This window comes from Chionomys nivalis, chromosome 13 (genome assembly GCF_950005125.1).
Source record: "Chionomys nivalis chromosome 13, mChiNiv1.1, whole genome shotgun sequence".
In the NCBI taxonomy this organism is placed as follows: domain Eukaryota; kingdom Metazoa; phylum Chordata; class Mammalia; order Rodentia; family Cricetidae; genus Chionomys; species Chionomys nivalis.
Genome location: NC_080098.1, coordinates 65383518 through 65400072, shown reverse-complemented (window position 1 = coordinate 65400072; position 16555 = coordinate 65383518). Strand labels below are relative to the sequence as shown.

General features: G+C 49.0%; 1 protein-coding gene across 2 annotated transcripts in view; it reads right to left on the bottom strand.

The window, feature by feature from the left end:
• Nucleotides 1-8961: 8961 nt before the first annotated feature.
• Nucleotides 8962-16555, bottom strand: part of Ror2 (receptor tyrosine kinase like orphan receptor 2) — a 178203-nt gene continuing 170609 nt past the window's right edge. The window contains exons 8-9 of one of the 2 annotated variants that reach the window (XM_057787488.1): nucleotides 12841-13043; nucleotides 8962-11429 (exon numbers count right to left, since the gene is read on the bottom strand). In XM_057787488.1, the coding sequence (XP_057643471.1) occupies nucleotides 9981-11429; nucleotides 12841-13043 (1652 nt within the window). In that variant the 3' untranslated portion in view covers nucleotides 8962-9980. The remainder of the gene's footprint in view (nucleotides 11430-12840; nucleotides 13044-16555) is intronic. The other variant, XM_057787489.1, reaches the window with a different exon arrangement.

Here is a 16555-nt window from a genome sequence, read left to right as displayed (position 1 = left end):
GCTTTTTTGGAAGATGAACGAGAGAGAAACATTAGCAACAAAGGATTCCATAGGGATTAATGTTTCCTCTGTCCTTTCAGGGCTTCCTGTGGGCCCTGGCGACATCCTGGGAGGTGGGGGCAGTTTCTGTCTCTATACCATTGACTGCTTTTAGTCTTTGTCTTTTTTTTTTTAACTTACCTCCTTAACCTTTTCATGTAAATATTGTATGTTGAGCATGCCTCTCCTTATTTTTTGTCCCTCCCAGTAGGCACCTCTGTCGACCTAGACAGTTTCATATCTACCCGATATTGTGACTAGCACGCCGGGGAACCCTGATATGCAGCTATCTCTGTGGTACCGTCTTCCTGTTTCTTTAGAAGAGAAATGGGGCTCTCTGGGCCCCATTTCCTCCTCTTTGTGAGAACACAATATTCCCTCCAGTATGAGGATGTTGTAGGATTCGGGAGGCAAAGCCAGTACTGTACAGTTAGTAGGTACACCACACTCCATTCTGACGCGACCCAGACTTTGTTGACCTCCACCCACCTAATCAGGTTTGAGAATTGTTGATCAGATTTTAGTTCCTTTCTGGTTCTTCTATTCACACTAAATGCAGAGGTGAAGAATCTGCCGTAATGAAACCACCCACCTGGGTCAATCCTGAGAAAAGCTAAAGATGCTTGGGTATAAATACAGCAGGAGAATGGCGAGGACTCTAGCGCCACCTGCTGTCCACACAAGTACTTGCAGAGGACTAGAGAAGCTGGAAACACCAACTTCTGGCTCCATTGACCTGCAGAGAATAACCCCCTTTGAAGAGATCAGTATGGCTAGGAGAGAATATGCCCTCTTACTAAGTACATGTAAAATATATATTTGTGTGTGTATGTATGTATGTATGTATGTATGTATGTATGTATGTATGTATGTATGTATGTGTTCCGTGTAGAAATGGCCTGCCTCTCCTTCCTGCCCATAAACTAAACTATCAAAGCATGGCTCCTCTGACCTACCTACTAAAGCTGTTTTAACATTAAGGGAGAGGCATTCATAGACCTGCTCACCACAGCGCCTGAATGCATTAGCCAGCTCCCCATCACTGTGAAAAGTGCCCAAGTCTTCACTGAACTTCCACTTTTGGGGGCTCCTCGAATTTTCCCTCTCAATTCTATGAGCTGTTTGTCTGTTCTAATAGCATCGGACATTTTTGTTCTTTCTCTCTCTATGGTTAGAGTGTCTCCCTTTCCTGTTCACCTGTCCCTGGTCGGGGCCTTCACGATCTCCACAACTTTCACTCTGGGGCTACTTTTGTGTCCCTCACCTCATCTCTGTCATCCCCTGCCAGTGGCCCTTCCCCTTCAGCTGTCACCTCACTTTCCAGTGTGAGCAGGTCTTCCAGGACATACAGTTCCATCTATGGACGTCTTACAGATTGAACTCAGAAGTACCCTTAGATGACCACACTTGCCCCAAGCCCCTGCGATAATTGGCCACGGCCGTCTCAGCATCCTTGCCTCTATTGGGACAGAACCTGGGAGTCCGGCACTCAAGGGATGTGCAGGAGCAGGGAGCCTGCTAATGTTCAGGCACCATCAGGATCACTCAGACGGACAGACAGTGCATCCTCCTCCTGGGAGGGTGGTACCCAGGTGGATGGGATTGCTAGGTAGGATCAAAGGCAGGGCTAGGGCTTATGTCTCAGTGGGTAAGGTGTCTATTTTACAGGCACCAGGACCTGAGTCTGGATCCTTAGCACCCACATAGAAGCTTGTTGAGACTTGCATGTCTATAACCCCAGAACGTCGGGGTTGGGAAGAAGGACCGACATGTGGATTCCTCTGCAGGTTACTGGTTCATTATTAAATTTTAAATTCAAAATATCTCTACTGAAGAGCATCCCCAAATTCCCCATTACTGTTACAGTATTCACCAGATTCAACACACCCGACTTTTAGCATACACATTTAGAACCTAATTACTATAAAGAAAAATCAACAGGAAGCTGTAGAATTCCTTCCCCAGTTGCCACTTTGCTACCTTTTCCCTCCCCCTCCCCTCCAGGAAAGGCAACTCCTTGTGGGTGGGGCTCCTTCTTTTGCTGTGTGAATGCATTCCTGGAACACGCTGTGAACGTGTTCCGGTGTTTCACTTTGTCTAAGGCGTTTCACGCTGTCTGTAAATAGCTTTCTCTGTCAGCATTAACAGAGGTGATATTAATTCGTCTTAATATTCTGGAATCCAGATCACTCGCTTTAATGGCTGTGGTGTAGACATTGCCACAACACGAATGAGCTGCAAATTATCCACCTGTTATCGGTGGGGCTCTTGGGATCTCGCCAGTTATTCATCCAGCATTCTGGAGCTCCATTTAGATGTCAAGCCAAGCCCTGACATCTTGTGAGGTAGATGCCCCGGCTGCAATGAAATGTGGACATAATGGTGGCCCAACTGTGGATCAGGATGTACAGCTCTCAGTTACTTCTCCAGCATCATGTCTGCGTGCATGCCTGCTGCCACGCTTCCTGCCATGATGATCAAACTGATGGTCTGAAACTGTAAGCCAGCCCCAGTTAAATGCTTTCTTTTGTAAGTTGCCTTTGCATGTCTCTTCACAGCAATAGAAAAATAACTAAAGAACTAGACAGTTATCAAACCTCTAGGAGGTGGATCCTTGCTAGAAGGCGGCAGGCAGTCACTAGGGGGAGGCTTTGCAGGTTCACCATCTCCCCCCACGTCCTGTTTACAGCTGGAAAAGTGATCTCTCAGCTTCAAGCTCCAGCTGCCCGCTGCCACACCTCCCCTGCCATTATGAACTATCACTCTCGATCTGAAAACCCTAATCAATTTTTCCTTATGTTTTAACAAACATGCATTTGTTAAAGTGTGTGTGTTACCCTCAGAAGAGAGCATCTGATCCCTTGGAGATGGAGTTATAGGTAGTTCTGAGGTTGTGAGCTGCCTGATGTGTGAGCTGGGAGTTGAATTCAGGTCCTCTGAAAGAGCAGCAAGAGCTCCAAACCACCGACTCATCTCTCCAGCCTGCCTCGAGATTCTTTAAAGCGGCATTTCTACTCTGCATCCATAAAGACAGCTACACAGGTTTCAATGGGTAACTGCAAATGCCAGCGAGGATGTGAAAAAACAAACCGCCCTTCCTTGCTATGGAAAGTAGTTTGGACGTTTTCTGTAAAGATCAATCCTTTATATATAACTCAGCAATTCCTGAACTAGGATGCCCACCTGAGAGACATTTCTTATATAAAGCTTACAGGCATTTGTCGGGCTGGCCTGGGCTTCTCTGCAATAGCCAATGGACCCAGCTGAAACTGATTTGCTGCTAAAGCCCCCCATTCATCAAGAAGCCAGAACCCAGGGACGTAACTCGCATTGCTTCCCTCTTCGTGCAGAAAGTGAGTCGGAAAGGAAGCGGTCCTTTTTCGTTCTATTTCTGAAGACTTCAATCTCTTTTCTGCCCTAGAAGCCAACTTCCTCTGTGTGGCGCATCAGGAAACTCTTCCTAATTTACACAATGAGTTGTTGCCCACACTGAAGTGAAATTTGAATATTTATAGTAAACTTGTCATAATTTTATCTTTTGACAGACAGAAACTTACGCCCATCCGTGAACATGCTCAAGTGTTCACAGCAGCATTGGTTTTAAAACATTTTGCTTATTTTTATGCGTAGGAGTGTTTTGCCTGCAAGTATGTCTGTGTACCATGTACAGTGCCTGCAAAGGTCAGAGAGGGAGTTGCATCCTCTGGAACTAAACTAAGGATGGCTGTGAGCTTCTGGGAACCAAACCTAGGTCCTCTGGAATAGCAGCCAGTGCTCTTAACCGTGGAGCCATGTCTCCAGCCCCAACTAGAGAAACACAGTCACCTAGGACGACTACACACAGAAAGGGCGGAGTGCTACCCAAACAACAGAGCGCTTCGCTGTGATAAAAGGAACTTCTGATACTTGGACAGCGTGGGATTTGGAAAACAAATTGCTAAGTAGAAGAACACAGAAGCGAAAATACCGCTTACCCGGGAATTCCATTGACAGGAAATGCTCAGCAGACAACCCCTAAGATTGGAGACAAGTAGATAGAAATGCTCTAAAATGGGATGGTGGCGAAGGCTGCGCCCTTTGGACCTTTACTGACAGTTAACAAGTTGTGCGTTAGCAATGGGGAAGGCTTTGGAAGTAAACTTCAGCACAGCAAATCTGTTAAAAATGAAGAGTTCATGATGGCTCCATCCACAGTGGATGGTGAGCCCTGAACACAAGAAGATCCTATTCTAGGGCCCAGAAACATGTCTTATTAAATGATGCTACCAGTATCCCTTGGTTAGAGAAATGTATCCTTATTAGGACCTGAGACTCTTCCATGTGGTGGAGTACCTGGCTTCTCCCACCCTGTAAAGTCAGGTGCTGGCTAACCCAGAGCCTGGGATGAGTCTGCTTCTGCATTATTTATGGGAAGAGCTTGGTCCAGCTCCAGATAGGAGCCAGGTAGCAAAGAAGGGATGGTAGGAGATACTCCAGGCAAACCATGTTGGCTTCTTGACTTCTATAGCCTAATTTGAGTTAGGTTACTTGTCTGGAGTGAATGATGGATTTTTCTTAACAAAATCCTATTGCTCCGCATTCCTAGTAGATTAGGCTGGCTTTCTTCCAAAGAGGCAGCTCTGGTGGGGTTTATAGTGAAGACCCCACCATGCTAAGGAGAGAATAGTTTTTAAAACTCAGTAGAGTCAGGCATGGTAGTCCACAATGTGATCCCAGCACTTGAGAAGCTGAGGCAGGAGGATTAAGAATTATACAGCCTTCTGGCATAGTAATAAGGCACATAGAACAGCTCTCAAGACACGTACCAACCAAGCCTAGGAAGGAAAACCTATATTAAACACTGAAGTTTGTTCATGGCCCGCAAAGGTGAAGTGACAAGAATGGAGGAGCTGCTGCTGGCTGCAGACAGTGGTGAACATAACCTGCGAGCGATGGGGAGAAGCTAAGACTATTCCATATGGAGAAGACACACATGGCAGAGGGGGGATGCATGGGCAGCCAGAGCCTGTGGAGAAGTGGATCGCTCTCCCTGTTCTGGATTCTCTCTATCAATGTGGGTGTCATTTCCTTTCCAGATGCTGTCCTTCCATCTACACCCATAGGGCATCATACAAGAAGGTGTCCATTTGACCCTGACATACCTCAACTGAACAGACACAGGAAATGGACAGGCTTGGGCCATCCTGGGGAAGGGATGAGTAAATGGTTGATACACTCTTACATTTCTTTTCTTTGGTAATTTCGCACATAAATTCTCCCCCCCCCCCCTTGCTGGCACACTGAGCAGTGAGTCTTGCCCATGGCCAGGAGCTCTGAACCCCTTAGGGGCTGGGGTTGAGGTGAGGTGAGGGAGGCACAGGTTTTCCACAGCAACACAGATTAGGACAGTCACAGAGGGAAGCCACCCAAGTGAGCAACTTATTGTTGTCTTTTGAGGTTTCAAAGAAATGATCATTTTTTCCCTGATCCTCTCTGAATTCTCCCAGATGTTGCTAGAGCCTTGCAATGCCCAAAGGCTGATTTTAAACTTGTTTAACAATTTTTTTTGAGTGGGATTAAATTTTTCACCAAAACTCAGCCCATGGGAAGAGTATCAGAACAAAGGCAGCTTGCTTATTTGGCCTGACTTCCTATACCATGACATATACTCAGGCCGAGAGTACAGGCATCTCCAGGTCCATTCACGCCCTCATACTTCAGATCGGGGCACGTCTGCCTGCAGGCTGAGCCCCATTCCAAGTTGGGAGGATTAAGTACTCTGCATACTCACACAACACTGAATTGCCTGGCCCACAGACAGTGCCCACTTTTCACAAGTGAGGGCAATCCCAGGGCTGTCCCCACAGCCTCAGACGTCTGCAGGAGGCGGGCACAGGCTCTTCATAGCAATACTGTTTATGACAGCCACAGAGGGAAGCCATCCAAGTGGGCAATGGGTCAAGTCAACCAAGAGTCACTTCAACCCCAGACCCTTGGCCATGGGGGAGACTCACTGCTTAGTGGGAAGAAAAACACAGAAAAAAATTTATGGGAAACATTACCGCAGAAAAGAAATAAATATCAGAATATATTAACTATTTATTTACTTGTGCCTAAAGAAACTCTGGGAAGACCCCCACATAACAGTGGTATGGGTTCTATGAAAAAGTGCGGAGGGAGGTCTGAGAGAGAAACTCAGTGCTTCATCTCTGGATACCGGAAACACATCTGTGACTCAATGACCAAGCGACAGTGCAGTGGCATTCAGACTCTCCTGGCCTGAATGTTGATGTCTGGCATCAACATTTGGTTTGGGTTGTTTAGTCAGCGTCAGAAAATGCTAAATGCAGACTTTTCTCCCGAGAAAAGCATTGCTCTTTCACTTTCAGTGCCCCACACAGAGGACTGATCCTCTAACTTCAGACACTCAACTCTCAGGTGCCGTGGGGAATGATGAGGGGAGGGAGTGGTTGGGGTGGAGGTGGCCCTCAGAAAGCACACAGAGCCAGGTTGGAATACAGGTACACCAATGGAGGTCACTGGCCTTGATGGCACCCCGACCTCCCACATAACCATTTAAAAACTCACCTGAACATTTTGCTTGTTTAGATGGTGGCCTCTTTACTTTGCCCAGGCTAGTCCCGAATGTCAGGGCTTCAGATCATCCTTTTTCCTTAATCTCCTTGCTATTGTATCTGGCTTCAGAAAAACTTTAAATATTAAATGTGAGTTCTTATACACACCCACAAAGGACTGATACTTTTCATAAGGTCTGTCTGAGGCACAGGTAAGCCTACAAACTGTCCCCAGGTGTCTACCAACACTGCAGTATTTGGTGAGCTATTTCCAAAGTGAGGCAGAAGCAGGGTCTCAAAGAGAACAAGATGGCTGCAGGTAGGTGACATTGTCATGTAATGCAGTCACAAGCCTTAAATCAATACAGAAAAAATGTATCCAGTGCTTGGACATACTGCTTCAATAACGGCGGTTCATTCAGAAAGGTAAGGTGTGTAAAAAGTGCACACGGTTCTGTCAGGCTCACCTGGAATTCAGTTCTGTGCAGGTGTTGTTCTGTAGCTGCGAGAGCATCACTCTTGTGGGTACAAACACAGGCAGAACAGTTACCCACCGGTGGCATCTCCTGAACCGAGCGACCTATCACTATAGTCCCTGGTTCTAGAACATTCCAACTAAACCCATTCTTGCTCAGCCACAGGAACTTTCAAAGGTTGGTTGCCTTCCTCAAGTTTCACCCTGAGTTTATGATTAGAACGAGGGGGAAATGAACATTTTATATTTAACCTTCGTGAAATCCCCAAACACACCTCCCTCGCTGTGACAGAAATACCTCCCAACGTTTCCACAGAACTTCTGCTTCCATGTCCCCAAGGCGCCGGCAGTGGAGACCGTTAGTACCTGGTGGCCAGTCACGGTCGGCTGAAGTGGCTTCCCTGCTTACCAAGAAGCGCAAAAAGCCATTTCCCATTTTCACCCTCGGGTGTCCACAGAACAGTTAAACCACCAGGTGTGCAAGTTAGAGATGAAGCTAAGTTCCTCTTTCAGGAGATGCCACTATCCTCCGAAAGGCAGCTTCAGACCCTTTGATACCCATTCCAGACAGCCTGGCCACACTGGCTGAGAGGGGCCCTGGAGCTGGATCCTCCTCCATAACTCAGTCCATTCCTTCTTTCCCCCAGGGAAGCATCCAGGCTGACATGGGGCACACATTACAGCTCATGGTGTCTGATGGACTTGAGCAGGGTTGTACTGGGAGAGCAGAGTGAGGGGGAAAACAGAACTTGGGTGTGTGTGTGGCGGGGGGTAAGGACTTGACTATCCCAGCAAGGGCACCCTTGCCTCTTCTGCCTCCCCATGCCCGTCTCCCATGGACAAGTCACCAAAGAACTCTCTAGACTCCTCTGAAGCACAGCATAAGACCCTTGTTCCAGAGGGGGGCCTCTCTATACTTGGACAAATAGACATACTTGTCTTGGAGTACCAAGAGTCTGGACTAGAAGGGCTTGCTGACCCAGGTAGTCACACTAGGAATGGCTCAGGGGTGCAGGCAGTCTTGGGGGGTGAAGAAGTCTTTCTCCCTCTTATTTCTCCTGAGCCTCACCCTTCTCTAGAGCCCTGGAAAGTCATGTTCCAGGTTCTAGAACTTTTTGAAGTGTCAGATTGGAAACCCAAGGCCATCTTCATATTACCTGTAATGAATCTGCACTTGAGGCTGCAAGAGAAAAGCAGCGGGGAAAAGCCAACCTGAGTATAGAATAGCTATTCCTAGAGGTCGGGGTTAGGGTGGCCAAGAAGAAGATGGATTTGTGCAGTGCATATTCAACGCGTGGGTTGACACAGCACAACGAACCCTGCAAATATGCACAACTGACATGCCAATCCAGGATAGAGTCAGCAGATATAACGGCAGGGAGCTGGCTCAGCATGTGTGAAATGCAGGAGGGAGGGAGGGAGGGAGGGAGGGAGGGAGGGAGGGAGGGAGGGAGAAATTGATTTTTAAAAAGTAGTGGGAACTCTCAGCAGGCTGAGGTATTTGCCACCAAGTCTGATGACATGAGTTTAATCCCTAGGGCCTGAATTGTAGGAGATAACTGACCTCCACATAGACACACTGTGGCACATGTGCACACACACATGTATACACACACGTGTACAGACACACACAGAGTAATACAAATTGAAGGAGGAAAAGCACAATGAGAATCCATCTCTGTCATTTTTCCATACTCCTGCTTCATTCTCATGAAGTCACCAGTCCTCGCAAAACTGCAAACCCATGGAAAGGCTCAGCCTAAACCCTACCCAAGCGCTCCCTCATCCAGCAGGTGCCTGCTTCAACCCAACGTCCTTCCAGCCTGCGGAAGTGCCAAACAAACCTTCATTTATTGGGTACAGCAGGCATGAGGCCTACAAAAGGAACTGACACCATGCGCCAGGCAGGTGGCCCATGGCCTATGGGGACAGGAACTATGAAGTGAAAGGACCTCACTCACGGGTAGCAGAATGAAGCCAGACACAACCCTAATGTGATGACATCCCAGAGATAATACGCACAGTTAAATTACTAAGCCATTATTTAGGATCAAAACACTTCCGTGAAAACTGCACACAGAAAGCCATATAAATTACATTTAAGGTCTACACATGGTTCTTTAAAAAAAATAATAACAATACTGTTTTCTGTACAATGTTGCTTCCCTTTGAACATTCTAAACCCAGGAAACATTTTCCCTTAAATTCCAGAAAAGTAGGCAAAATACATACGCAGTATAATTAAAACCCTTCACAAAAATACAAAATCGTGTCGGTTTCTGTAAAGGCACATTTTTCTTGAATACAAGGCACTCCCAACTGTTTTCAGAAGCTCCTTTACCCCTGGACCCCAGCAGGTGGCAGCATCCTGCTTCTGCGGGACTTTGGCTGTTAAAAAGAACATGAATGGCAGTGTGCAGGGCAGGAGAGAGGAAAATGCTCCCTCCACCCTCAGCCAGCAGGAGGCTTTCTGGGTATCTTAGGCCAAAGGTGCCTCTCTGTTGCCCTCTGCAGCCCTGCTTCCCCAGGTTTCTGGATCCTCAGCCCCAAGACCAGGGTGTGAAGGTGTAGCCCATTTCTCTTTGCACAGCATCCTTACCTCGCCACCCTCAGGATAAATCAGACAGTGGGGGTCTCCCTGTCCTGTTTCTGAACATGGACCCCTGCCCATGTTAGACTGCTGTCTGAAATGCCCTCCAGCCACGCCGGGGCCACAGTGGCAATTTTAAGGGCACAGAGTGCAGGAGAGATTGTAGGATTTCTCACAGTCTCAGGTGGGCAGGCTCAAACCAGCCTGTCAGTCCTGGGCTCTGGTGATGGGCCGCTGTTTGTGACTTCTCAGAGCCATTCTGAAGTCCCCATGTGGCCACATCAGGGACTTTTATCCTGGTGCTCCAGGCCCTGAATCCTCCTCAGGCTTCAAGCTGGACATGGGCCTCATTCACCTGGAGAGTGTCGCTGTCTCCCAGGAGCTCAGTCTCTGGGACAGAGCCCTCCTCCTCCTCTGCTGCTTCCTGCACAGGACCCTGGACCGCATCTTCAGGGATGTTCTGAGCGTCCTCAGTGCCCTCTGCGAGCAGGGCTGCCCTGTCCGCCACAGATGTGTTGGATGGAGCTGTGGTGACGTAGCCTGTGCTGGTGGAACCACTGCCACTGTGGTGTGAGCTCGGCTTGGGGACCATCTGGGGGGGCGCCTGCTGTGGGGCCATCTGCATAGGGATTTGGACTGGGTAGAAGTTGGGCAGGTAGGCCCCGTAGGCTGGTACTGGCTGGTAGCCATTGACTGGGATATACAGCTGTGCTGGGGGCACCAAGGGTCTGATCTGACCCTTCATGGGAATGAACTGAGGCTGTGGGAAGGGCTGGGCCTTCTGCTTGGGTGCCATGTAGCGGGCATTACTCACATTGCTGACAGGGCTGGTGCTCAGGGAGCTGGTCTGTGTGGTGTTGCTGGCTCCCGAAGTCTGTGCCGAGCTATTGTAGTTGGATAGGTTGCCCCAGGCCCGGAGCCGGCTGTGGATGTCCTTAAATCGGGGCCTCCGGCTGGGGAACTCATTCCAGCATTCAATCATGAGGGCATAGACCCAGGCGGGGCAGTCGTCCGGGCAGGGCAGTACCTGCCGGCTGCGGATCATATCCACCACGTCCTGGTTGGAGTACCCGCAGTAGGGCTGCAGGCCATAGCTGAAGACCTCCCAGAGAACCACACCATAGGACCAGATATCAGAGTCAACGGAGAACTTGCCGTACATGATGGCCTCCGGTGACATCCAGCGGATGGGCAGCAGCGAATTGCCCATGAGTTTGTAGTAATCGGCAGAGTACACCTCACGGAAGAGGCCCAAGTCTGAGATCCTCACGTTTAGCTTGTCATACACCAGCACGTTGCGGGTGGCCAGGTCTTTGTGGACCACATGGTGGCTGGACAGAAACTCCATCCCTGCCGCAATCTGTGCTACCACATGCACGAAGTCGGGGGGCTCCAGCGCTGACTTCACTGTGCGGTCATCGTCGGTGCTGCCCACGTCGGAGTGTGGTGAGCGCATGACCAGGAACTCATGGAGGTCACCGTGTGAGCAGTAACTGAAGATCATGCTCAAGGGTTGGTCCTTGGTCACCACACCTAGCAGGCAGACGATGTTGGGGTGCTGCAGCCGTGCCCGCAGCATGGCCTCCTGTCGGAACTCCTCCCGCAGGGGCCCCTCTGCCTTGTCTTTCAGTGTCTTGATGGCCACGGCTTGGGTTGGCTCTCCTGGGGCGGGCCCAAACAGGTGGCCTTTGTAGACCTTCCCAAAGCGGTCTTCACCGAGCTCCTCCATGAACCTCACTGTGGACAAACTGATCTCCTTGAGTTTAGCCTGCTAAGAAGAAAAGTCAAACATAATTGTCAATGTAATACCAAAGCAGAGCGGCTGGGATCACCATTGCTGAAATGGCCTTGCTGGTCCTGTCTGTCCCACAGCCCTTTTAACACCCTAATTACAGCTTCGATGTCGTGAGGACACCTCCATCTGACACCCGCCAGGATCTTAACCCAGCTACAGGTTAGGTCTCTCCAACTGTGATCAAGCCTCTGTGCCCCCACCAACACCTTGTGCACATATAAACACACATCAGTTCACACTCAAAGCTGAGCCTGGAGCCCAGTTTTCCAGAGTCACCCAGGGACCCTACAGAGGTCACACCTCTCCCAGCATGCCCATGTCACAGCAAGATGCTGTTTCTCCCGTAGGCCCATGGTGCCCTGCCATTAGCTTTGAGTCTGTGGGGATTTGTTCAGTTCAGGGCCTGGCACTAAGCCCATCTCCATGTCAGTCTCAGGCTTTCCTATGCACTAGATGATATTCTTTGGGTAGAAGTGACATACCCAGTGACACAGACCCTGCCTCTCTCTCCACCATGCCTACTCCTGGGTGAACCACCTGCAGACTCGAAGCCTTGAGCAGCCACACTCCAGTTAAAGGCTCTTCTCTTCCTCAAATGCCAACCCCAAACCACGGCAAGAGTCCAGGAATTCTTAACTGAAGGGCTCAATGAACCAGCTCTGTCCCTGGCACCTCAAGAACCCCTTCAAAGTCTCCTGAGTGAGAACACTGCTCTCAAAGTCAGTCATGAGTTCAGTACGCACAAATGAGGCCTGGTGAGGCCATCACCTGCCATATTTCAGCGTCTCCACTCCCTTCCCTGGCATCTACACCACTCAGAGTGGGGCCCGTCATTCAGGGATGCCATCCCTCCTGATTAAAGGGCTGGCAATCTTTCCTGAAAAACAAAGCAAGAGAAAAGGATCCCCACTCTCAAAAATGCTGTGGTAACCTTCAAATGTTGGAGCAGTCTGACTTCTCCTTTTCAGCATCACCCTGAGGGCAAAACTGGGGTAGCTCTCTGGGCTGGGAGGTCCTGGGGCAGGTGGAGGGGTAGGGTCTCAGTCTGAGGTGCTGAATTCTACGGGCCTGCACGTTCCCATCTAGTTCAGAGAGGCAGCTGCCGAAACTACAACCGCTTCCGACTCTAAGCTACCCACCCTCAGGTAAAGGATTCAGGTGTGGTTGGCTGTTCCTGGGTTCTGCTCTTTCATTTTTACCTAGGGCTCCTCAGCTTGGAGGAAATTCAGAGCCCAGCATTATAGGTACCTTCATCCCTGAGCTAGGACCAGGTCACACTGAAGGGCCTATGTATGCCGGTCAGCTGATACCCCATGCTTGTGCTGGGCCCTGTCGGAGCAAGCCTGGCAGGGCAAGATCTGCTTCGCTAGGATACTGGCTGGAGGACCTGTTTGTGCTGGTTGATGAGAGGCATCTCCATGTCCTGGCTGGGCGAGGCCATCAGCTGCCGGCGCTGTGGAGTGGAGGCCGAAGCCTTCTGTTTGTTGCGGCACATGCACACGAGGAAGAAGAGGCAAGCGATGACCAGGGGGATGGCAATGCTGGGCACCAGGATGTACAGGATCCCCATCTTGCTGCTGTCTCGGGGACCTGGGGGCCACAGTGGGGAGGCCATCAGTTTTCAAAAGACACCACCTTTTCAGCTATAAGCTCCCCAACCCCATCCCTCCCACCACCAGGTAAAGTATTCAAGTATGGCTGGCTATTTCAATATTCTGTTTTCTTTCTTTCTTTCTTTCTTTCTTTCTTTCTTTCTTTCTTCTTCCTCTTTTTTTTTTTTTTTGTTGTTGTTTTTTGTTTTCAGAGAGACAAGGTTTCTCTGTATCTTTGGAGTCTATCCTAGAACTAGTTCTTGCTTGTAGACCAGGCTGGCCTCGAACTAACTCACAGAGATCCGCCTACCTCTGCCTCCTGAGTGCTGGGACTAAAGGCATGCACCACCATCACCTGGCTTTCTCTTTCATTTTTACCCAGGGCTCCACAGTTCATTGTCCTTGATAACCTTTCCCCTACTTATACCATCTGGATATAGTTGAACAGTTCTGTATAATGATGACACCTGTAACCTAACCTTACAGATGTGGTTGTTGTAAAGAAGAATATAAGGAAAAGAGCAAAGAGGTGTCCCAAGACCTTGTCCTCGTTACAATACGCAACAGGGAAAAAGAATTCTAGACAGACAATCTGGGCCAATAAACAAGGAAGGACCTTCTGATTTCCCCCTTCACTTTGCCCCAAGGAAGAGTTTCATCTTTTATATGAAGGACTTGTAGGAAGGTTCAGAGGGACACACAGGGAGACAGACCGAAGGACAATAGCAAGAAGGGTTGGGTGGGGACTGATGAGCACTGGGCAAGGCATGGCAGAGGGTTGACTGTCCCCGGATGGCTTCCCACCCCCAGGTATCACTCTGACTAAAGCCATTGAATTTCAAGAGTAGCTGGTGTGATTTGAGAAATTAAGGCTGAGCCCGCCCCCCCTGCCACACACACACACACACACACACACACACACACACACACACGAGCATGAGGCTGGCTCCCCAGAGAGTCTAGGGAACCATGTGGTTTCTCCACCCTCTTGAGCTAAATAATGACATCAGACTTGCGAGCTCTTTAGCCAGGAAGCAGTGAGCTCCCATGTGGAGGCAAACAAACCCTTTCTAGGGATTGTGGTGTCTGAAAGAGAACACTCAGTCTATGATTCATGCTCTGGTGCCACCTTGGGGAGGAGCAAAAATCACTGTACCCCAAACTCAGTCTTGTCACCTGGACTTCTGAAACAACTGGCATACAATAAGACAAAAATCACAGGCAACACCCCCTCCCTGTGTATGCATAAGTATGCAGCAACTTCCCCAGAAAGGATCCCAGAATGTTCCAGAAGTCTGGGAGGGGAGAAAAATCAGACCCCAATTCTGTCTTTATTCTTAGCGTGGGTGTGATGATTTGTATCGCCTGGGCTGCAAGCCTCTAGGCATCCCTGTGAGACTATTCGAATTAAGGGGCTCTCTTGATTAAGAGAGTTGGTGTGGGAAGACCATTGCCTGGGCTGGGAATCCTGGACTGAATATGATGGAGATGGTGAGCTGAGCCCTGGCATGTCCTCACTGATCCCTCCCTGCTCCTGCTGCCTGTCATGTGCCTGGTGGCTTCAAATCCTGCCTCCCGACTTCCCTGCAATGATGGACTGACATGGGATTAGAAGCCAGAAAAACCCACTCTACCCTAAATTGCTTTTGCTAAGAGTATTTTATCACAGTGCATGCACAGCGCCATGGACCAAAACTAAAGGTAATGGGGGAGTTTCCACCCCCTCACCCCCAAGAGAAGAAACAGGCATCCTGCCCACATAGCAATGGGCTCATTTGTTTTATATTTGTTTAAAAATTACCAACACAACACACGCTCACTGGGGGGGGGCAGTATTAGAAAGATGGGAAGGTAGCCGGGTGGTAGTGGGGCACACCTTTAATCCCAGCACTCAGAGGCAGAGGCAGGTGGACCTCTGAGTTCAAGGTCAACTTGGTCTACAGAGTAAGTTCCAGGAGAGGCTCTAAAGCTACAGAGAAACCCTGTCTTGAAAGAAAAAAGAAAGAAAAGAAAGGAAAAGAAAAAAAAGGAGGTCATTATTCATAGAGATGCTTGGCACAAAGGCTGCCTTGCTGCTGATGGATCCGTGCTCAAACTTCTGTGTGTATGTCTCCAGCTGGAGCACACAAGGTAACTTACACTTAACTCTTCTGGCATACCCAAAGTGCGCTTTCCTAAGGTGAGCCAGGAAATGGCTGTAAATAGAACCGTGTTGTCTATACTCCCTGTTGTCTATACTCCCTGTTGTCTATATTCCCTGTCCATGTTGTCTATACTCCCTGCTGTCTATACTCCCTGTTGTCTATACTCCCTGTTGATTATATTCCCTGTCCATGTTGTCTATACTCCCTGCTGTCTATACTCCCTGTTGTCTATACTCCCTGTCCATGTTGTCTATACTCCCTGCTGGCTCTGGAGCACAGTCAGAAATTTTGCTCTCTTTCTGTCAGGACAGTCACATTCAGGCCCCTTTACCCATATCCCATTCCCTGCAAAGCCATCAGGGCCACCCTGGGGCCTCCCATGACACACTATCTGTACCTGGCTCTCATTAGCAATTCTTCAAGAGGCCCCTTGCGTTTCTGTCCCAAGAATGCAGACCTTTCTGTAACCCAGGATTCCAGGTTTAATAACCTATATATATTTTTTTAGTTTATTCTTAAATTACAAAATAAAAGCTGCTTATCAAAATGTCTCCTACCTGAACACCCCCACAGATCTGAGGAAACCATTGTCAAAAGCCCGACCTCCATCTTTCTAAAACTCAGCCCAGGACAACGGCTAGAGTCGGATGGCTGAGGCCCTGCATACTCAAGTCCTGCTAGTCAGGATTTTCCCCAGCAGGCCTTGTGGGCCCATTTCTCAGAGGAAAGGCTTTACGGAGCCAAAGCGTTCCCTCAGAACTAGATTTCACCTGGAGGAAATGTCACGAATTTTCATTTTCAAGGAGCATTCCTTCAAGTGAACACATGCTTAAGAGGTGTGGCTCAGTCCCCCCAGACTGGTGACCAATAAAGGCAGTGGCTCCAGGCTCCTCAGATGGGTGGGGCACTCAGACATAGTTGATTACTGATTTTTTTAAAAAATTTTTTGATGGTTACTTTTTATTTTTTATGTGCATTGTTGTTTTGCCTGCATGTGTGTCTGTGTGAGGTGTTGGCTCCCCTGGAACCGGAGTTACAGACACTTGTGAGCTGCCATATGGGTGCTGGGAACTGAACCAGGGTCCTCCGGAAGAGCAGCCAGTGCTCTTAATCTCTGAGCCATTTCTCCAGCTCCAACAACCGATGCTTTAAACCAGGAATTGCATGTACATCTTTCGTTCATGACATAACAGAGACACCTTGGGGGATGCTGAGACCTGAAATCTACTGTATGCGTGGGAGCAGAGAAAATGGGACAAGGGGTATGGAGAATTACTTCTGCAAAGCTTAGAAAACCCAGGGCAGTCATGCTGAAGAGAAAACCTAGGTGTCAAATTGAATGTCCCAGGGCCTGATGGGAGGAAGG